Below are 23,029 nucleotides of genomic sequence, written 5' to 3'. Positions count from 1 at the left end.
TTATTTTTGTTTGTTTGCATTTTTGTGTTTGTTTGCATGTGTATGTTTTTTTGTGTGTGTGTGTGTGTGTGTAAGTTTTTGTGTGTGTGTAAGTTTTGGCGTGTGTGTGTAAGTTTTCGTGTGTGTGTGTGTAACTTTTTGTGTGTGTGTGTAATTTTTTGTGCGTGTGTGTAAGTTTTTTTGTGTGTGTAAATTTTTGTGTGCATGTAAGTTTTTGTGTGCATGTAAGTTTTTGCGTGTGGGTGTAATTTTTTGTGTGTGTAATTTTTTGTGTGTCTAAGCTTTTGCGAGTGGATATAAGTTTTTTGTGTGTTTGTGTGAGTTTGTGTGTGTGTGTGTGTGTGTAAGTTTTTGTGTGTATGTAAGTTTTTGTGTGTGTGTGTGTAAGTTTGTGTGTGTGTGTGTGTGTGTGTAAGTTTGTGTGTGTGTAAGTTTTCGTGTGTGTGTGAGTTTTCGTGTGTGTGTGTGTAAGTTTTGTGTGTGTGTGTGTGTGTAAGTTTTTGTGTGCATGTAAGTTTTTGTGTGCATGTTACTTTTTGTGTACTTGTGTTAGTTTTTGTGTGTGTGTGTATGTGTTAGTTTGTGTGTGTGTGTGTAAGTTTTTGCGTGTGTGTGTGTAAGTTTTAATGTGTGTGTGTATAATTTTTCGTGTGCATGTGTAAGTTTTTGTTTGTGTAAGTTTTGGCGTGTGTGTGTAAGTTTTCGTGTGTGTGTGTGTAAGTTTTGTGTGTGTGTGTGTGTGTGTAAGTTTTTGTGCGTGTATGTGTGAGTTTTTTTGTGTTCATGTGTAAGATTTTGTGTGTGTGTGTGTGTGTGAGTGTGAGTGTGTGTGTGCGTGTGAGTGTCTGTTTGTGTGAGTTTGTGTGTGTGTTTGTCTGTGTTTGTGTGTGTTTGTGTGTGTCTGTGTGTGTGTTTTTGTGTATGTTTGTCTGTGTGTGTGTGTGTGTGTTTTGTGTGTGTGTTTGTGTTTGTGTGTGTGTGTGTGTGTGTGTGTGTGTGTGTGTGTGTGTGTGTGTGTAAGTTTGTGTGTGTGTGTGTGTGTGTGTGTGTGTGTGTGTGTGTGTGTGTGTGTGTGTGTGTGTGTGTGTGTGTGTGTGTGTGTGTGTGTGTGTGTGTGTGTGTGTGTGTGTGTGTGTGTGTGTGTGTGTATGTGTGTGTGTCTGTGTTTTTTTGTGTTTTTTTTTGTTTGTATGTGTTTGTTTATGTGTGTGTGTGAATGTATGTGTATGTGTATGTGTATGTGTGTGTGTGTGTGTGTGTGTGTGTTTGTTTTCATGTGTGTCTGTGTTTTGGCGTGTGTGTGTGTGTGTAAGTTTTTGTGTGAATGTAAGTTTTTGTGTGCATGTAAGTTTTCGTGTGCATGTGTAAGTTTTTGTGTGTGTGTGTGTGTGTGTAAGTTTTTGTGTTTGTAAGTTTTGGCGTGTGTGTGTAAGTTTTTGTGTGTGTGTGTGTGTGTGTTAGTTTTTTTTGTGTGTGTGTGTAATTTTTTTTTCGTTTGTGTGTGAGTTTTTTTGTTTTCTTGTGTAAGTTTGTGTTTATGTGTGTGTGTGTGTGTGTAAGTTTTTGTGTGTGTGTAAGTTTTGGCGTGTGAGTTTTCGTGTGTGTGTGTGTGTAAGTTTGTGTGTGTGTGTGTGTGTAAGTTTTTGTGTGCATTTAAGTTTTTGTGTGTATGTTAGTTTTCGTGTGCATGTGTAAGTTTTTGTGTGTGTGTGTGTGTGTGTGTGTAAGTTTTTGTGCGTGTGTGTGTATTTTTTTTTTTTTGTGTTTTAGTTTTTGAGTTTGTATGTAATTTTTAATGTTTGTGTATGTGTTAGTTTTTGTGTGTGTGTGTGTTAGTTTTTGTGCGTGTGTGTAAGTTTTTGTGTGTGTGTTAGTTTTTGTGTGTTTGTGTGTGTGTTAGTTTTTGTGTGTCTGAGATTTTGTGTGTGGATGTTAGTTTTTGTTCGTGTGTGTGTTTAAGTTTTTGTGTGTGTGTGTGTGTGTTAGTTTTTGTGTGTGTTAGTTTTTTGTTTGTGTGTGTGTATATTTTTGTGTGTGTGTGTGTGTGTGTGTAATTTTTTGTTTGTGTAAGTTTTGGGGTGTTTGTTTAAGTTTTAGTGTGTGTGTTTAAGTTTTTTGTGTGTGTGTGTGTGTAATTTTTTGTGAGTGTGTGTGTGAATTTTTTTTGTTTTCTTGTGTAATTTTTTGTTTATGTGTGTGTGTGTAAGTTTTTGTGTGTGTGTAAGTTTTGGCGTGTGTGTGTGAGTTTTCGTGTGTTTGTGTGTGTGAGTTTTGTGTGTGTGTAAGTTTTTGTGTGCATGTAAGTTTTTGTGTGCATGTAAGTTTTCGTGTGCATGTGTAAGTTTTTGTGTGTGTGTGTGTGTGTGTGTAAGTTTTCGTGTGTGTGTGTGTAAGTTTTGGCGTGTGTGTGTATGTTTTCGGGTGTGTGTGTCAGTTTTCGTGTGTGTGTGTGTAAGTTTTCGTGTATGTATGTGTAAGTTTTTGTGTGTGTGTAAGTTTTTGTGTGCATGTATGGGGACCGGGGGAGGACCTTTGGGGCCCAGGGAGGGCGTTTGGGGATCCGGGGCCCTTGAGGATTGGGTGGACTTTTGGGAGCCCAGTGGACCTTTGGGGACCGGGGGAGGACCTTTGTGGGCCCGGGGGACCCTTGGGGGCCGGTTGGCCCTTTGGGAGCCCGGGGGACCTTTGAGGACCAGGGGAGGGCCTTTGGGGGTCTGAGGACGGCGTTTGGGGGATAACATTTCAAAATTTTTACTTTTTAGTTTAATTTTTTCGGCGCATCCCTGCAGCACATTCCTGCGGCACATCCCTGCGGCGCATCCCATGTGGCGCTTCCCCCGACCCGCGGCGCATCCCCCTGTGGCGCATCCCCATGCGGCGCATTCCTGCAGCGCATTCCTGCGGCGCATTCCTGCGGCGCATCCCTGCGGCGCATCCTTGCGGCGCCTCCCTGCGGCGCATCCCCTGCGGCGCATCCCCTGCGGCGCTTCCCCCGACCCGCGGCGCCGCCCCCTGCGGCGCATCCCCATGCGGCGCTTTCCTGGCCCGCGGCGCTTCTCGGTCCCGGGGGACTTTTGGGGGCCGGGGGAGGGCCTTTGGGGGGCACAGGGAGGGCCTTTGGGGCACAGGGAGGGCCTTTGGGGGTCCGGGGGGCCATTTGGGGGCCTGGGGGACATTTGGGGACCGGTGGAGGGCCTTTGGGACCCCGTTGGTCCTTTGGGAGCTCGATGGGCCTTTGGGGGGCCCGGGGATGGCCTTGGGGGGTCTGGGTGGGCCTTGGGGGGCGCCGGGGGCCCTTGGGGAGCTTGGGGGCCTTTGAGGACCGGGGGCTTCCTTCGGGGTTGGGGTAGGAGGATTGGAACCCTTTGGGGTTGGGTTAGAGGACCTCACAACACTGTTCAAATGAAACTTGTGTATTATAACGACCACAGAGTTTCACCATTAAATTCTCTTCTAAAATCTCTTCAAAAATCATCTTTTAAAATGTCTCTAACTGTTTCGCCGAAATAGTTCCATAACCTGTCTAAAACAGTTTCGCCCAAATAATCCCTAAACGTAATTCAGCGTGTTCCTTTTGTTTTTGGCATCTCCGCGCTAATGCATTTCAAATTAATAAGAAACCTGATTCCCGCGCTAAAACAATTCATCGCTAAGATGTTTCTTGGAGAATTGTTTCCATGGCGTTTGGTTATTAATATCCTTTGGAGTTCGACCAAAAGAGTTGTTTCCGAGGCAAAGACATTAATGACTTGGATCTATTCCTGGAGAATCGTTTCTATGCGAAAATTTTTAGTCTGACAGATGATGTCATTGGTTGATTGATCTGTCAAGAAAGGGGAATTAATTTGTTGTTTTTAAGGGGAATTATTGATTCACGATAGGTGAATTGAGGTCGACAGCACAGGTGTTTGACATTCGCTGAGAGCGTGCACTTACAACAACAACAAATAAATCGACCTTGGAAAAAGAGGTCATTGACCCCATTAACAACGTGTTCTCCCTAATGACTCTATGCCCATATATGGTGTGGGCGTCGGAGTTATAGGGTCACTTCTACTGATTCTATTTAACTGTATGTACTTCATTTCACTCCAAATGTTAAACAAAAACTCACAACATGGGCAATCACAAATCAAGTACAAATTAAATAAAGTAAAACATACAAACAGCGATATGTTTTTTTTTGTTTTTTGGCGTCTACGGGTTTTTATTGGTAATATATGAAGCAAATTGTGCATAGATTGTAATTGTGTGTTCTGAAATAGACATTAAAAGTCTCGAATGGAGTTTGTGAACTTGCTTGATTGTCAATTGTTTCCCAACTTTTTCTATACAGTTATCAAAATAGTGATAATTTTCAATACCTATACATATAGGTGGATGGACACAAGTCAAGGTCCTTGGGATAAAGGGTAACAACGATATTTTTCCTCTGATGGAGAGTGTAATGCTTCAAAAAAAATTTAGTCATGAATTTCCTGTTAGTTATGTATTTTGGGGGCCGAGACAAGAATCGGGATGGAGATTGAAGTAGCGGGTTTGAAGGCAGATGAGAAAGACAGGGGTGAAGGCGGATAAAAACGCAGATGAGGTAAAGCTGGTGAAGCAGGGGGACTTGTCAACCTTTTTTTGTAGGAGACCATGCGTCGAGTACCGGGGATGGGAGCATAAATTTCAGTTGTTTACTTTAAATATTGCTAATTTTGATACTTAATAAAATTACGTTATTTAAAAATTGATCCGAAATTAAATTTGAAAAAAGCAGTCGCTTCGGCGAAAATTAATCGGCGATATTAGAACTTGAAACCATTAGATATTAAATCATATATGAAATCCAATATTTTACGAATAAAGATTGTCGCAACGCAAATCCAAAACAAATAGAAATTTCATTGAAATAGAAGATTAAACTTAAAACGAACAAAAAATACATCATACTTTAGTGCTTAGTTTCAATTACGCTTTAATGAAAACAAAATACATTGGTTGCGTAATATGGAAATATATTACTGTTTACCAGTTTTTCCTACTAGAATACAGAATCGGCCACTAATATCAGTCCTGTTTTTATGTTCATCTTAATAGTTTCTATCTTGGAGATAAGATACCAATATAAGGTACTTGTATGATATACCCCCTACCTAATATTCTTCTGCTACGTTTCTCTGATGCTCAATCCTACTGAAATATACCAAAGTACGATAAAAATATAATACTTTAGAAACAAATTTGGGCTATATATTTGCACATTAGGGTGGGGGGGGGTGAAAGTATAGCGGGTCTGCATGCCTAATGTGTTAGGTACAATCATTGTGCATATTATCTATTAAGAATTTTTTTCTAACTTCACAATTTCCAAATACTTAACCCCCCCCCACCCCCCCCTAATGTCCAAATATATAGCCTAAACTATTTATTATCCATCTATTCTGTTACTTCTCTTTGTCTTGTATCACGCTAAGCTGAAAGAAACTAACGAAAAAAACAGGTGCTATAATACGTCAATGAATTAAGAATGGGGTTTATCAGACAAGTCACAACATAATGTAAACAAAAATATGACTGGACCGTTGTGACCTGTCCAAGTGTACGAGGAATCACAACTGAAGATCGAAATGGACAAAGAGGTCTTTTCCATGTTTTTGAGCTTCGCATAGGAACAATAACCTTCACAGCCGCTTTTTTGGAGAAAACATATCAAATTAACACAAAAAAAATATGGTGCAACAGTTGTGAACCATCCAAAAGTATGATAAACCATAATAGTTGTATAATTCTATAACGGTGATTCGAAACGTATAGTTTTCCTATGATTATTTTTACGGGCCGAGGGAGAGTTTTACCCTTGTATTTGAACTAAGAACCATGTGAGATGTGAGAATTATTAACCATGTGAGAATTATTTATAGCATATTGATCATTTTATTGAGTCAAAATCCAATTTGCGAATCTCGTTGTTTTTATAATTTTTTCATGCTTTCTGACTTTTTGCGAGTAGTTTTCTGTTCGGGAATTAAAATAAAAGAGAATCATAAAAATTAGGGTATGCTGTGGTTAATTTGGCTTTATTTTAGTACAGATTATACGAAGATCTCTCTTGAAAACCGTGAAGGATATTACTCTAAAATTCTTTTGGGTACTTCGAACCTCCCTCCCCCCCTAAGTTTTACTGGGTTACACTTTGAGGAATGATTATCTTTCATGAATAATTGGAACATTGCCATGCGAATACTAACCTTAAATTTAAAAGAGGGGTTGGTCTCAAGGAAGAGCTTGGCAGCCTCCCTCACATTTAAGAGAGTGCTTCTGAATAAATATGTTTCTTTAAATGCTTCCTGTGGACAAATATTCGTTGGATCTAGAGCAACGTTCTGTGCTGTCAAACTTATTTTGGAGGTTTTACTTCATTTTTTATTAAGCTTGAGGATCACCCTCGCCAATGTTCTTAATTTTATTATTGATTTTTAATTAAATTTTCAGTCTTATTATATGTTTTGGCCAATAGTTTTCAAGTTGGAAAGTATTTAGCTACTGTTACAGCTAATGCGACAAGCATTGTGTTTTACAGATGAAGGATGATCACCAAAATCTTCTATTTGGGGCCCAATGAAAAGTAGGTCCTTCCCGAGTGAGGTGGAAAGAGGCTATAAGAAAGGATTTAAAAGAAATTGAAACATCGTGAAATCTCGATTAACGGAAAAGAAACATCCTTACTGGAATTAGGGGGAGGTAATAAAGGACATTTTTGACATTTCAGAAGCTAAATATTCTGGTGGTTGTATTTATGGAAGAAATTTGCTCCCAAAAATATCATCTCCTCGAGACGATTTACAAAGAAGCATGTCATGCCTATTAAGATCATCATTCCATAAACCCCTTATTGGATTGTGCCTCTTATTTCGAGGAGTTTCTCGTATTGAGGATTGCTTCATTGCCATGGATTTACTAGAATAAAAAATAATTGGCCAAAGAGAATGTGGGATCATCAATCCATGACCTTACCTTAGTTCCTCCGGTGCCATTTGTGGCACATAGGGCGTCGACGAAGCCTCTTCACTCGTCCCGAAGCGGTGCTACAGTGATGTCGTCTTCCCATTCAGGTTCTAACGAAGTCTCAGCCATCCTCAGATCTCGGTCAAAAGTTCGCCGCAAAGTGTTCTTTAAACGATCTCGTCTTCTTCTGTTGCCTGGTTTCCAGTCGTAGGCTGTCCGAGGAAGGCGGCTTTCTTTCATGCGGAGTGCATGTCCTAAATATGCCCACCTCTTCTTCCTTAGTACAGTAGTAATGAGAGGCTGTCCAGTTCTATTACGAATTTCAGAGTTACTAGCTCTCTGTTGCCAGCTTTCATTTAAAATTTTCCTTAAGAACATACTTTCGAATGCTAGAATTCTCTTTTCGAGCTGATGATTCATTTTCCAGCACTCACTAGCGTAGAGGAGTATGGAGAGCACATTGCTACTGAAGAGACGTAGCTTCAATCGCAAAGAATATTTGCTGCCCCTTCAAATGGGCTTTAGTCTATTAAAAGTTCCGGTTGATTCACCAATTCTGCGTTTAATCTCGGTTATTATTTCGCCATCACAATCGATCCAGCTACCCAGGTAGTTGAAATCCTTCACCTGTTCTAGATTTGTATTCTTGTGATGCAGAACAAACGGTGAGCTTGTGATGGACATACTCTTTGATTTATGATTTATGAACGTCAAGTAGCTGCTGTAACCTCTGTTTAGAATCTTCTAGCAAGACTACGTCATCAGCGAAATCCAAATCTGAGAGCTGCTTACTTTTACGCCATATCCAGAATTTCGTTTTAATACGTAGTCCATTATAACTACAAAAAGAAATGGGAAAAGTACACATTCCTGACGCACAACAGACATGAACTTGAAAAATCTGGTTGTACCATTCTCGGTCTTGACGCAGCACTCAGTCTCTTCGGGATAAGGAAATAATCATGCTCACTAGTTCTTCTGGTATCCCATAATACTTGGAGACTCTCCACAAATATTCTCGTTCAACTGAGGCAAACGCCTTTTCGAAGTCAATGAATAGTAGATAAAATTTGTTGTTCCACTCTTTTGATTCCTCGACAAGAGTTCTCATACAAAAACCAAGTCAGAGCACGATTTGCCGCTTCTAAAACCATGCTGCTCTTTTCGCAGATGTGTATCTAGTGCATCTCTAATCCGGTACAATATAATAGAAGCTAATAATTTGCATGGTACCGGCAGAAGGTTGATACCTCTCCATTTATCACGCAACATTGCGTCACCCTTTTTGAAGATCTTCACCAATATTCCCTTGGTCCATTCACGAGGAGCCTTCCCTGTATTCCATATACTGGTGAAAGGGCAAACCACACTGAGAGGTATGTTCTTATTGAATACATCAGCATTTCTGCTGAGATTCCATCTATGCCATGAGCTCGTCCATTTTTTAGATTTTTTGCTGCACATATGCCCTTGGCAGAGCGTGGCGGGTCTGTATTGATGTCGAGCTGTAAAAAGGGGATGTCTGGTACACTTTATCGGTCTATTTAATAGTTTCTCAAAGTGGGCTGCCCACCTATCGTCAATTATATTTGGATCTGATAAAATCATTCCATTCTTGTCTTTGACCAGAGTGATTCTGCTGCTCTGTTTCCAACCATCTCATTAGTTAGCCGGTAAACAGTTTTAGAATCCCCCTTTCTAGCTGCTTCCTCTGCTAAAGCAGTTTTATTTTTAAGGAAAAGTCTTTTATCATTCCTAGCCGTCTTTTTAATTTCTTTGTCCTTTTCTGTGTAAGATAGCTATAAAGATGACTGTACAGGCCGTGTGGCAGCAGACAGTATGGTCTTCTTAAGTACCTTATGCTTGTCAATTAACTTCCACGTAGTGTCATAAATCCACCTTTCCTTTGGTTTCTTCCTGAAACTCAGCTTTTCTTCGGCAACCGTAATGTATACACTTTTTACGCAGTAGCACTTCATTTCAACGCTTTCCTGTTCGCTGATTTCCAACACTAGGGCATCAAACTTATTTTGTAGACGCATGCAAAACTCTCTTCGAACCTTACGGTCATGCAGTTTTCAGTACCATATGGTTTATTTAGTTTTGAACTGGGTTTCTGAGGAGCAGGAAATTTGATCTGCACGCAAGCGAATATAAGCGTATGATTGGAGTGTGCATCAGCTCCTCCGTATCCGTGTACATCTAAAAGGCTTGTGCGCCACCAGCGAGAGATCAGGCAATGATCTATCTGATTCCGAATTGAGCCGTGTGGTGACTTCCATGTGCATTTATACACTGTTTTGCGATCGAAAAAACTTCCTGCAACAACAACGTCATTACATAGCGTGTAGTCTACTAGTAACACGCCTTTTTTATTTGTGTCACCAAGTCCATGCTGTCCTGGTACTTCAGGACAATACTGTCTATCACTTCCTACTTTTGTATTTAAATCACCTAGGATACACAGTACATCATGCTTGGGGATGTCTTTAGTAACAGCCTGTGGTGTTTCGTTGAAACTATCCTTTACATCCTCATCCGCCTCGTTTGTAGGCGCATAGCAAACGATCACTGAGAACTTGGTGTGCTCTGTAACGAATCGAGCTGATATTATCCTGTCATTCACAGATGTCCATTTGGAACAGACTTATAAGCTTTGGTGGACATCATTATTCCTGCCGCTGACCTATGATGATTGTCATCACCACTATAAAATAGCACATATCCATCCTCTAGATTCTTTTGACTCATACCTTTCCACCAAATTTCACTTAGGGCCAGTATGTCAATATTGTACTGTTTCATCTCTCTGAGCACTTGCCCGGTCTTTGATAACTGAATCATAGTTTCATGTTCCAGAAGCCGATTTTCGTTGGCTGTTTTGAGTCAAGAATCGTGTCCGGGGGCGCGCTGGGTTCGTTATCAGGGAAGAAGATGATTCATCCGAGGCTATTGTCGACATTTTCGTTGCCATTTCCTTTTTACTGGGACAGGTAGCAAACCTGTCACCCAACCCTCCTCTTTCATCCTGGCTTAGGACAGGCTGTCATGTCATTGAAGGCGATGACAGGCAGAGTTAAATACCGCATTGCTTTGATTTAAGGCTTACCAGCAAATAATAAATCAAAAGCGGTTCTAGCCCATCAGCACCAGTCGTTTAACCGGATTTTTTTTTTTTCTGGAAAGTTAAATACGGTATTTGCCAGTGAGCGGGAAAATTGTGGAGTCATGAAAAAGCACAATATCTAAGAGAAGCGCAAAGTAAATCTAAACTAATTCAGGAATACATAAAAATAGAGATTAAAAGAATCCCTTTACCTTTTCGAAAGCTGATTGCTTAGTCAAAATTCGAGCCACTTACAAAAAAAAACTTGCCATAGGAATGAGTGCGTTCAGGTTTTACTCTGGAATTTTTCTCAAGATTTTAGAACCTTGGCAACATACAGAAAAGAGCTTGAAGAAGAAAGCTTAACAGAAACCAGCATTTTTACTGAAATTTAGTAAACAAAAACAGATTTTCGTTGAAAATCTGACGATGTCAGAAAGCCTTGGTTTTAAATACCTTTGACTTTTTATTGAAGGATTTATCAAAACTGTTTGACAAAAATCAATTTCATTTTTTTTCGCAGAATTCAAATTTGCAACATTTCTTCGCTTGAAGTTTTGGAGATGCCTCTGTGAAGGGAGGCTGGACCTCCTTAACAATCAGCTTTTTGGTTGTTTTCTAAATGCAAATGGTCATCTTTCCGAAAGACAAATTTTAAGCATGTGATTTGGCAAAAATACAACTTGACTTTTGGTCACCCTATATTCATAGTCCAGATTTTTTTTTTCAAAATATTATGTTTTTCTGCATACAAGAGAGGTATTAGGTTGATTATATGAGGAAAAGTGCCCTTCGAGGCTTGGACCAATATACCAAAAGTGTTATTTTGAATTAAATCTAATTTATTCTAAGTAGAATTAAATTAGAAGCGTACTATTAGTATACTAAATGCAAATTTCTAAGTAGGTCTACACTAAATAGTTTTAGAAAGCCCAGTTAATGTACCACATTTAGTTCAAACAGCCAAATTTTTAGTCAGGATAGCAGGGGATTTGACTTTGTAGGGTCTTTTGGGCTCCAAAGAGAATGTTCTTACGTCTATTTTCTGTCTCATTGTCCTGGAAGATCATTTAGACTATTTTTGTTGGTGTCCCCTCGCATTCTGTGCCGTTATTGATTTTTGGTTTTTACTGTAGCTATTGACCGATCATTGAAGTAAGAAAAAGCCTATGCTTATGGCACGATTTGCTGTTAGCTTCGGGTGTTTTCTGCGTAACTTTATCCTTTTAAGGCAAGCTATTAGCATATCGGCTTCAATCCTAGTATGTAACCTAAATGAAAGATCATAGCATAAATAAGTTTGTGACATATTGATTTTATAGGACCCTATAAAAGAGGAAAGTTTGCCATTAAAAGAAGTAAGCGTAGAAGAAATTCTGGAGTACCAGAGCCGGGTCCAAGAAGAAAAATTGGAAAAAGAGAAGCTCAGACTGAAACGGTTAAAAGACCTTGGGTTTCCTGTTACTTCCGAATTCACTGCAGACGATAATTATTAAATTTTTTTGGTCTTTCTATTTTATTTTCATTCTATATTAAAACCGACTTTATACACTCTTTGTGCTATTAAGGTTTATGTTCCTTTTGAAAGTTTTGATTTTTCTGCTCTCACACTGCTGTACTGTCTCAACGAAAGATTTAAATTTTGCTGTCGTACTAATGGAGATTCAATTTTATACATCAACATTTTAGAAACAGGGATTTTATATTAAAATCAGTTGAAAGTTTGTTAAAAGTTGTCGAAAAAAGGACAATTTTTCTATTTTTTAAGCAAGTTTAGATCCTTCTCTTGGAGAAATCTTAAGTAATATCATAATTCTGCCTTGATGACTGGATAGATTTGAGACTAATCAATCTGGTGACATGATTATCCTATCCTTTTGGTGCAAGTTACAGCAGCAGGCTTGTCAGGAAAACGATAGTTGTTAGAGGCAACATATACCTTAAGAAAGCTACATGATACGATATTTGATGATTAAATTGCAATTTAAAAACTGCGCAAGAACTGCATCAGTTGATAAGTAAGCTTCTGTGACTTTTACTAGTAGTAACAAATCACTGCAGCGCCAAGCCACCTGAAGCCAACACGGCTCCCGACGTTTCTCCTCAACTGTAGTTTATTCCCAGCTACACTCTTTACAGCAGCTCTACACCCATTCAGGGACGATCTGATTTTGTTTGGTCCCAGATGGATTGCCAATGAGCACAATCGTTGGCAATCAATCATCTGTAAAACATGTCCCAGTCATCTCAGCCTTTCTCTCATTGTAGTCTTAGAAATTGGCATCAAATCAAATTATCAGTACAGCTTGTTGTTTTAGATACAATCAGTCAAACGGGTACTTAAAACCATCCTAAGACAATTTCTCCGGAAAATATTTGATAAACATTTCTTTGGCTTTCGAAGCACTCACCTTTCAGAACAAACACTTGACTACGTGCATTACCATAACTTCCAATATTCTAACATTGGCTCGCAGACTTTGGAAACTCAGCTATACAATGTTTCCCAGGGAAATCTTATTTCCTGCACTTGCTTTATCTTTGAGCCTATGCAAATCTGTTGTTTCTGAATTGTAATTTTCTACTCTCTAAAAAGAAGGACCGGGAACATCCTGGTGCAGCCCTGTTTTTTAGGGCCGTATGAAGCAGGAACAGGGAAAATCAAATTTCCTGGAGTAGCTAGAATAATCCAATAGGCGTTTACTTCAATGGGGGTTTTTCCTCCTGGAATTTCTATTTTAAGCTTGTCTACCAACGTAACCGCTGTTTTTATATCATTTAGTTAATGTGAATTTGTAGCTTGTTCTGGGCTATCTTGTTGTTTTATGTACCAACTATTTTTTGACATCATTATTGTAACTATAGCTAAGAAACTATAGTTTTGATAAACCAGTCAAAATCTGAATACTGTGTTTATTTCATATCGTAACCCAGCATTGCCAAAGCGTTGAGGTGAATTGTGTCGTTTTTCTGACCAAAATTGTACCACAATAGATTCTTTATGGCACAAATATAGCATTGTACCTCAATTTTTATTTCAAAAACAAAAACGCTAGAATAAACTTACAAACAAGCAACGCTGTTCTTTGCTCTTTTTTTTAGTAAATACTCTTTTTCTTGAGCTTACAGTTCTAAGAAGTGGCTAGAGAAGTTTCGAAAATATGGAAAAAAATCTAAACTTAACCAAGCAAATACATTTCTATGTGCCGAAATGTACGAGATATTTTGAATAGTACCATGAAATGTCTAAATGTACCTCGTTGTGCCAGGACCATTGTATCAAAAGAAGTACAGTTGTACTGCGTTGGCAACTCTGCCGCAATACTTGTAAGCTCGTTAGCGGTTTCGTGCCTAACAGCAAGATTTGAAATATATTAATATATTATTCACAACCAAAGCACCAGCATTTAAAAAATAGCCGTAGCCACTTAAAAGAAGACATGATAAACGCACTAAGGTCGACCGGCTTCTAAACAACTAACTAATTACGAAAAAAAACAATGAAAAAGAGAGCCAGGAAACAAACTCTCGTCGAAAAAAAAGAATTTTCAAAAACCAATTCAGTTAATTCAAAAACCAATATTTTAATTTAAAAACCGTTCATGATGGTTCGACATGATCCCTTTTCTCTTGTTCTCTTTTTTGTTCTTTTTTGGTTCTTAGTGAGTTCTCTATTTTGGCAAAAGAGTGATTTTCAATATTTAAACATAATAATCTGCGTATTACCAACAGACGTTCCTATAGATGTATTCTAAATATTTTTCTAAATATTTTCAAGACTAATCGTGATTTTCAAGAAAAGAGTAATAATGATATAATTAGTTCAATTTTTTCACGTAGTTTATAATACATTTTCAAGAAGTTTATTATTAATAGAATTTATTCAAAAACAACCTTCCTACAAAAAATAAATAATCCTCTAAATGTTTGCAAGTTTCTCTAGAATGATAACTTTTGCGTATAAAACTACCATCTTTTTCTCTGAACCGCCGGCTAACATTTTTGAAACAAGGCATTTTCTTGCTTATGCTTGATACCCAACTAGAATCAGTGACACCATCTATCTTCGAAAGGTCAGAAGTCAACAAAATATAACTACAATCCTTCCAGAGTTTAGTGTTTAATCAAACGCATTCTTGGAAGTGTAGAAGGAAGCTCTTCTGAATTTCGATTTTTTTTTTATGTAAGGTTTAACGGGAAGGTCGGTACTTGTTTTGTTAGTTAATAAGTTCATCAAAAAGCTAACCAAATAAACAATAACGTTCCAAATAATAATAAAAATTTCCTAATTTTAATGCTTATGACAATATATTGTCCTTTCTTGTTTCTACATAATAAATGCTTTTTGGCAATTAGATCTGAAGTGTGAAAATGCCAATGTAGACCAATAGGCGTAACAGCTACAAAATGACAGATTATTCTTATTTTTAAAAACCTAAGGTTGATGATGTTGCTGTTCAAAACACGTGGGAAACGCCGTGGGTATTCAGCAATTGCAAAGCTGTATTTTACCATGTATCGGTTCATTGAGACTTTTTGCTAATGGTTCTTTGAAACCTCTCCCCCTGTTTCACCTTTTATTGTAGAAAACTATCATTTTCCTAAAATTTATAGTAATATTTCGGAATTTGTGGTTTATGCGATAAGAAACAGAGGGCAAATTTACAACTATGTTTTGTTATAATCTAATGATTTTCTACCAGCCGTCTTTTATCGTTTTGTTCAGTATCAGCTTGCATATCATTTTGATGAGTAATTTTCACCATTTAGAATCAAAACACATTCCCTAAAAAGAATCATCTTTGGTCCATTGCAATTTCAAGCTATTAGGCTTAATGGAGGTGTTGTCAAATAAGGACAAATTACAAAAACACTTTCAGTGAATTTACGACTGTCACCAATCGATCATGCAAGGTCAACAACTGCACCCTGCGATAGTGCCAGGTGCAAGGTGGCACATAAACACCTTCTGAGACGACACTATCATAATAAATGTAGAAAGAAAATCAAAAAATTATTTAAATCGAATAAAGATTATAAAACGATAAAACTAATAATTGTAATAACATTGTGATGATATGTATAATAATATTGTTATATGTATAATAACATTGTGTTGTAATAATAATAATTGTAAAACAATTATAAATTGTTTGTATCCCGTATTTTTATATTTTCTTTATTTAATGTGGTACCTCTAACTCAGAACCTGTTCTTGCAAGGAATTTTGGACAGTCGTTGTGTATACTATAATGAAAATATCTTATCTTCAAGTGGCATTAACATTTTAAAGGAAAACATGAGATATATTCTAAGATTTTATTATCCGTATAACAAGATAGATCAATACATAATCAACGCTAAAATAGGTTCAACATCAATGACAGAAATCTAACTTAAAGGAAATACAAGCAAGGAAGACCACCTTTTTGCTATGGAAGAAGTAACAATAATTTATTACATTGTTTGAGTACAAAAAGAAGCGTAAATTTCAATTTCAGGAAGCTCAGGAGTTAGTGTCAGCCAATTTGGCTAAAAATGCCAAAAGGTGCTTATATGACGAATCGATTGCCAAAAGTAGTATCTAAAGGAATTGGTAGAATCCATTATCGCTTAATTTAGTATAGTAAGATCTGACTAAATAAATGATGGCAAGCCCCAGCCCTATCCAGAAAACTAAAACACGTCGCTCGGGGAATGGATATTGAATTTGAACTTTTACATGAAAATTAGCATATATTTTAAACTCTTTTTTGAGACAAAATTTATTTGCAGATTCTACATGTCTACTTTTCTAGATCGTTCCGAGAATTAATAAATTAAAAACAAATACTTAAAAATAAAAAAAAATATATCGTCTTTCCAAATTCACTTTAAAATAAATGCATATTATTCAAGCATTGTCTATGCTTTTTTGACTCTTTTTCTGTCTGGGATCGGCACAGATACAACTCCTAACCTGTGGTGTCAATTGGGTGAAGATATTATCTTCATCCCCCACTAGATTTTAAAAAATACCTTTGGGGGGGGATACTTTCATTGAAAAATGCCCTTTTTGGGTAATGGTATTGAAAAAAATACAAATTTTGTCTGTCTTAGATGTTGAAAAATACACTCAAATCCCTAAATTTCCTGAATTGTTGCCATTGCTCCTAAATAATACAACATATTACTATTTCTTACGATATATGAATTATAAAAAGAACGTTTTTGTGATTAAGTTTTATCCGTTGAGAAATTTGTTTTTTCAGTTGCTTATTTTGGTGATAAATTGATTATGTCACTCACGTATATTAGGTAATAGAATTAGCCGGAATGGTGGATTTGACCATACTCCATGGCATATCTAATTGTTATTTTGAAAGCAATTGACAACCGTTCCTCAGAATTAATAATTCATCACAGGATTGCGATCATACCTTTAAAACATTCAAACTCAACATGAAAAAAAATATTTATCGCTGGTACCTGATATTAATAAAAAACAGTAACTAAAGTGACAAAAAATTGAATATTTTAGTATACTGGATAAGGAGCGTCAAATGGTAGCACATTTTTAATGCCAATAGGATGGATTGAAGATGGCCATCTTATCACTGGGAAAAGTCTATGGGTTGAATAATTCAAATTAGAAATTATTTTTTACGGCTTACAATCTTAATCTCATGAGGTTAAACATCAAAATATCTTCCTTCTCCTATAACGAAGATTCCATTGGCATTAGAAATGTCCATATTTTCACCTGGAATTGTAAAGTTCGGTAGAGATCCGTTGAGTTTTGGTCTTCTTTGATTTGCGATGGTGCCACGAAGCATTTTTCTTCTCTGCAAAAAAAATATATATATCAAAACGAATTGTTGTCTTTAAGGGCCTGAAGAACTTTAGATTTCATTTTGACGCCTTAGAACCGAGTTTGTTTTGAAAATCATTGAATAAATTTTTCCAATTCTATATTCAGTCACCGATTATGTTTTGAAGGGATTTGTAATTACAGTGGGAACAGCACATGAAATGAAAATTCACCCACTAAACTAAAAATAACAGCAGTAATATTTCCGGTTTCTGCAATTTTCTATCAGAAAAAAGTTTTGGTGGTAATTGCAGCATCAGTGTCGATGTCAATAATTTTAGACAAAACTATTTTTTATTTAGGTGGAACTAAACAGTAAGAAGAAGGATATTATTGTTATTGATTTTGTTTTACCAGGACTCTTCAATAAATCATAAATCAATTCAACTAAATTTTCAATAAATCATAAATCAATTTTCAATAAATCATAATCAATAAATCAAAATTTTGAATAAATTAAATTTTCAATAAATCATAAATCAATTCAACTAAATTGCGTCCAAGAATATATTTCCCCAAATCTATGTGTGATAAGAGATAAATAGCCGTCTTCTGACGACGGAATCCCCTCATACAGCATTTATATTATGAAAGAGCAATAATTGTATGAAAGAGCAATAAATGTATATTTATCTTAATTTTTTTCTCAAAAATGGCACTAAAATTTTTTTATTAATCTGCATACTACTATTTTTATTTGTCAAGAACAATCTAAACAAGTCGCGATTTTCTGAAAATTCGTTTCCCCTCGTAGCCCCCTGTTAGTTTTCTTAAATTGTCTGCTGACTGAAATTAGAGACCCCTGGAGGCTCTAAGCATTGAGCATAAGTAGGAGTTTCTAAACGCATTTACTTTTTACAAATTATTTGATTACGGGCTTTTAGAGGTGAGCAAAACTTGATTCCCTTGTACTCTTGATGGAGATTCAAAGATGGCCAAAGGCTTAAAAATTAATCATGGAGTACATCAGGCGTGGGCTACCTTTTGGAAAAGTTCCATTGTCATTAGGGTGAATTGATTTGCTGGTCACGTCATTCAATGGTTTCATGTGTTGAATAGGATCTACAGATAAACCAATTAATTTACGTCTAAAATAACTTATGTGGCTATTCTTACCTGTCAATGGCGACAAAGTTCAGTGTTGAATCTAATTTTGCAGCACAAAATGAACACTACAAGGTGAGTAAACAGAGGCAAACTGAAAACTAACGTGCAATGTAAAACTTTAACATTAATCAGTTTCCTGGACACCATGAGCAAGACTGCAGTCGTCAGTAGGTTGAAATGGAAATATGCTAAAGGTCTAAACAAAACGACAGTTGAGATACATAATAAAGTATCTGACACACTCACTTTTATTGTGAGAGCAAACGTTATCACGCGGTCGTTAATACACAAAGACTTTAAAGAGATGCACAGTAGAAGGTTCATAAATAAAAATCTTGGTTAAGTGTTTTTTTAACACGAATGTTAAGTTAAATAGACAGAGTTATAACATCTAAGAGGATAAGCGGGATGAATTCTCGCAAACACGATTGTTGGTAACGGAAAAATTCTTGTTCTTTCATTTCTATCTTATTCAAAATAGAAATATTTATTTCATAAATAATATCATAATTTCACGTATGACAGTTGGTCGAATACAATGTAATAGAGGTCCACATCCAATATTATCAAGGACCGCGGGTTGCCCAAGCTTGGCTTACATGACTTACAGCAGACTGATGAAAGAAGATTGGTTGGATTTTGTGTTATAAGGTGATTTATGGTCCTTATTCCTTCAGTACTGGGCTCAAGTGGGTTGTGATGAGCAATTTCACCTGGTTAGTCTTTCGAATCTGTAAAAGAAAAGTATCGACATGCAGCTGTAATTAATTCAATTTTTCCCAAATGTTATTTGGAACAGACCTTTACCATATTCTTCCACTTGTCAAAAGCGTGTCTTGTAAGTTCTATTTGTCGTTGCTGTCTTGAGTAGTGCCGCTTGAAAAGAATTTCAATGCCAATCAAGGCAACGCCTCCTGAAAATGAAGAAAAACAATATTAAAGAGAAATAAGTGACAAAGAAATAATTTGGGGCCATTCTAGTTGCAAAGCTTTTACTAAAAATGATAATTGTTCAAGGATTTTTTATTCTAATACGATAACCGTAGGCTGGATCAAATTTGAACATGGTGCAGGTTGTGTGGATTGGTATGGTTTGAAGTGGCAGGGCTATTGGCGTGACTGGGTTGGACGGGGTGTGTTGTTCTGAATGTGACTTGGCGTTGTGTGGTGAAAAGAGATGTCACTTGGCAGACGAGTGACGGTTTCCTAGCCCCTCTGTAGGATATTTTTAGAATAATAAATAGAAGAATTTAAAGATGCAAAACAGAAATATTTTTACGCGGGTCCAAAAGGGCTCTCATCCACAATCATAAGCTATTTCTTTTTGTGATTTCCGTCGAGTTTGTTATTTCATTTTCGGCGTTTTGGACTGAGCCAGTAGAATGATACCACAGGTGCCTCCTAATATTTAATAGTTCTCTCATTCCAGAAAAATATCGGAGCTTAGACTTGGCCCTTTTTAGTAGTGATATTAGAAAGTTGCCCTAGGGTAAGAAAATTAGCTTTTGAACTTACAGAGAGGTACAATCTTGTTATTAACCCTGATAAATACTCCTTAAAGACCTGATAATAGGATATTATGTAAGTTTATTGAATAAAATTTCATTCATGAGGTAGATCACTTTCAGAATTTCAAGGGATCAAAGATTGACGAAAACAAGACAAGTCCTGGTTCTTTGCAAACATAATCTATTTCTAGATTCCATGCAAAAACAAAATGGATGCAGAAAGAGGTCTTTTCCTCCTCCACTCCCCCTTCTCCAGGTTAAATTTTTAGCAGAAAGGCAGGTCTGTCGCCTATTTTTTGAAGCGGAATCATTCAATGATTTTAAATCTGTATTGTTGAACACATAAATTAAGTGCATGGCCCGTCTAACACTTGTCGCTTGTATCCCCGTCAACGTTTTAGCTGATATATGGATACTGCACCTTGTTTGAATTGTAATCGCACAAGAATTTTCAATATGTATTAACGGAAGCCCAAAGAGGTCCCGTCGCTCATCCAACATCACCCCTTCCTATCACCAACGTTTTAGCAGAAAAGTTGGATTAATTTTTTTTTTCACTGATCGGTGTGAAATTTATGGGGTAAACCCTTTGGGCGAATGGGACATACAGAATGATGATTTTCAGAAGCTTATTTTCCTTCTCTGAATCTGTATCACTGCTCAGACACAATTGAAACTTATTGGGCCAAGAAATTTCAGCTAAGAAGACAGAGAAACTGAAGTGTTACCCACCTTCCGTAATAAAGTGCCTAAATTTACTTGAAAGTTGGTAGGTAGCTACTATAACTCAGGAGACTATTTGTAGGAAATTTTTGACCGTTGATCATCATAATCCAGGCGTTAAGTTTTATTTTTTGAGAATATCTCCTCTATCATGGACAGGGACTTGAAAAGATGGATCGTGAAGCTTATTCATCTTCAAGGGGCAAAGTGTTATATAAATACGATAGTTGGTCTAGGCACGTAAGCATGATTTTTTTTCCGGGAGGGGGGGGGGGTTGTGGTAAAAAATTTGCTTGTGATAACATGAATTAGAAATACCAAGAAATTTGGTAGGATTTAGGATTTCGGTGAGGTTCCGGAGGCCCTGCCTTCCCCTTTTGTACATGATTGAATCTGTGTACTTTTAGTTTGTTTCTGATACATTTTAAGATATAAATCTTATTCCCTGCGAGAAGTTATGTATAGATTATAAATTATAACATCATCAGCGGTCGGTTCCCCGACCGCTGAGTGAGCAAGACGTAAGTCTTGCTCAACAGCAACCTTTGGTAGCTTCACGGACGAATGTATTGCATTTTCGTTTTTCTTTGCCATTTATTAAAAGCTTTAGTTGTGCATCCCTCAGCTCAATTAACTAGTATGTCTCAAGAAAAAAATTTTCTTCAAAAAACAAGAGAAAAAAGATGACACGTTCCTTAAAGATACATTGCTTCCGATTAAGACCAACTTTATTATCGATTTTCTTACACTAAGTCAATGTTGTTGCTCTTAAAATGTGCAGAATATAAAAGCTAAGCTAGTATTACTTTACCTCGAAGCATAAAACCTAAATAAAACCTTTCATATACTTTATAAAATACAGCATTTGCAAGATAAGTACTTGGACTGAAAACATAAACTTGTTATTTGCTTCCAACATATTTTATGGTTAGAACAGTTTAGTTATATCTATTATTATCAAGTGATTACTACATAAGCCTGTGGTCGGGAAACTTTTAACCATTACCCCAAAACATTTTTGTGTAATTTGATATTACCCCATGGTGAAGAGCCAAACACAAACAAATCGCCTCTTTTTAGCATCTTTCATATTATAGCCTCTCATGATAATTTTGAAAAGAAAACAATAAATAAAAATTTAATTTAAACATCAGTTATTCAATTTATCGATGTAATGCCTAGTTGTAGTAACACGTAACGGTAATAACAGTAATATATATAACAAAGTAATATAACAAGTATATAACAAAGTATATAACAAGTAATATATATAAATAAAAGTAATATATATAACAAATTGAAACCTATCGGAGTAGAATTGAGGGCTGACGTTTTGGGGTACTGTAACAAGTTATAATTATAATAATGGCGGTACAAACAAAAATTAGAATTGCGAAAAATCAGAATAAGAGAAAAATTGAAAGCATTCTTCCTTCACGTTTTGGAGAAATGATGCTGTTTCATGTTAGATACAATTGCTTCAAAATTGGGACTTTTTGATGTAAGAGCGATTTGAATATAGTCTTCGGCGTCTAATCGATTTCTGTTCTTCGTTTTTAGGTTCATTAGAGTGGAAGCCTTGTTTCCACAGATATATTGTTCCAAATGGCAGCAATTTGTTAACCGCCTCTTCATGTGCAGTTTTGAAAGCCTTTGCAGCCTCAAGCTTCAATAATATATTTGTCCCTCAAAAATGGCCGCTAAATATGCGAGATATGCAACCCAGGAAGAGTTTTTCAACTTATATGCGAGAATATTTTTTTGGGCAACCATAAAAATTTCGACATCAGTTTTGAGGGTCCATACTCGATTTAGTATCCGCGAGAGAGCCATCTACTTCTGTATAATAAAGTAGGTTCGTATGTTCAGCTTCACCGTCCTGACCTAGCCGCGTGTTTAGTGCATGCCCGTTGAAAAAATTTACAGTCTTGATGACATCATGCGTGATGGCTTCCAGTTTAGGTTCTAAATATTTGACCATAAGGGCCTGGCAATGGATCATACAGTGAGTAACTTCAATATTTGGGTTTTTTTTACGAAAGCTGAAAAACCATTTATATGACCCAGCATAGCTGGAGCTCCATCCAAAGATACAGTTTTCCCATTTTAACCTCTGCGCATTGAAGTATTCATTTACTTTATTATGGACATCAATTTTACGAGATCTCAACTCGAGAGGAGAACAAAACAGCAATTCCTCCTCAAAATTATCTGCACCTTTGTAGCGAACATATACTATTAGCTGTGAATTTCTACGAAAATCAGTTGTCTCATCAAGCTGAATAGCAAATTATTTAGCCTGTTTTAATGCGAAAATAGCCTATTCCTTAACATTTTCTGCTAACATAGAAATTCGTTCTTTCACAATTCTCGCAGAGAAGGGCACTGAATTCAGTTTCCTCGCTTCTTTTTGACCACACATAATTTGTTATGTGTGGCAGCAGCCGGTTTAACCAAAGCTTCACCAATAGTGTATGGTTTCTTATTTGGAGCGATCAACCAGGCTGCTTCAAAGCAAGCCCTTGATGCTGAACGCTGATCAAATGTACCAAACAAGTTGCTATTCCATCTTTGTCTTTTAACATATGTTTCTAAACTTGCAAATTATTCTAGCGGTTTGCAAGACAGGTGTGAATGCAAATTATCTCGTGGTAACGAACTGTAAGTAAGGAGTGACCCGGCTCAATAGTAACCGAAACTCTAAAAAACAGAATTTTGATATCAATAGATACATTAGAAGAA

The 23,029-nt window shown here is 36.8% G+C and overlaps 2 protein-coding genes across 4 annotated transcripts in view; one reads left to right on the top strand and one right to left on the bottom strand.

Moving 5' to 3' along the window:
• Positions 1 to 11,653, top strand: part of LSm1 (U6 snRNA-associated Sm-like protein LSm1) — a 58,898-nt gene extending 47,245 nt beyond the window's left edge. For both annotated transcript variants that reach the window (XM_089088465.1, XM_089088466.1), the window contains exon 3: positions 11,422 to 11,653. In XM_089088465.1, the coding sequence (XP_088944591.1) occupies positions 11,422 to 11,595 (174 nt within the window). In that variant the 3' untranslated portion in view covers positions 11,596 to 11,653. The remainder of the gene's footprint in view (positions 1 to 11,421) is intronic.
• Positions 11,654 to 15,410: 3,757 nt separating this feature from the next.
• The window catches only part of Nmdar1 (glutamate ionotropic receptor NMDA type subunit 1), a 239,418-nt gene continuing 231,799 nt past the window's right edge, over positions 15,411 to 23,029 (bottom strand). Inside the window, exons 17-18 of one of the 2 annotated variants that reach the window (XM_089088460.1) lie at positions 18,858 to 18,970; positions 15,411 to 16,923 (exon numbers count right to left, since the gene is read on the bottom strand). In XM_089088460.1, the coding sequence (XP_088944586.1) occupies positions 16,771 to 16,923; positions 18,858 to 18,970 (266 nt within the window). In that variant the 3' untranslated portion in view covers positions 15,411 to 16,770. The remainder of the gene's footprint in view (positions 16,924 to 18,857; positions 18,971 to 23,029) is intronic. The other variant, XM_089088461.1, reaches the window with a different exon arrangement.

Source organism: Artemia sp. Qi Xiang Cuo, chromosome 4 (genome assembly GCF_049724085.1).
Source record: "Artemia sp. Qi Xiang Cuo chromosome 4, ASM4972408v1, whole genome shotgun sequence".
Lineage (NCBI taxonomy): Eukaryota > Metazoa > Arthropoda > Branchiopoda > Anostraca > Artemiidae > Artemia > Artemia sp. Qi Xiang Cuo.
The sequence above is the reverse complement of the archived record's forward strand: the minus strand, read 5'-3'. Positions and strand labels throughout refer to the sequence as shown.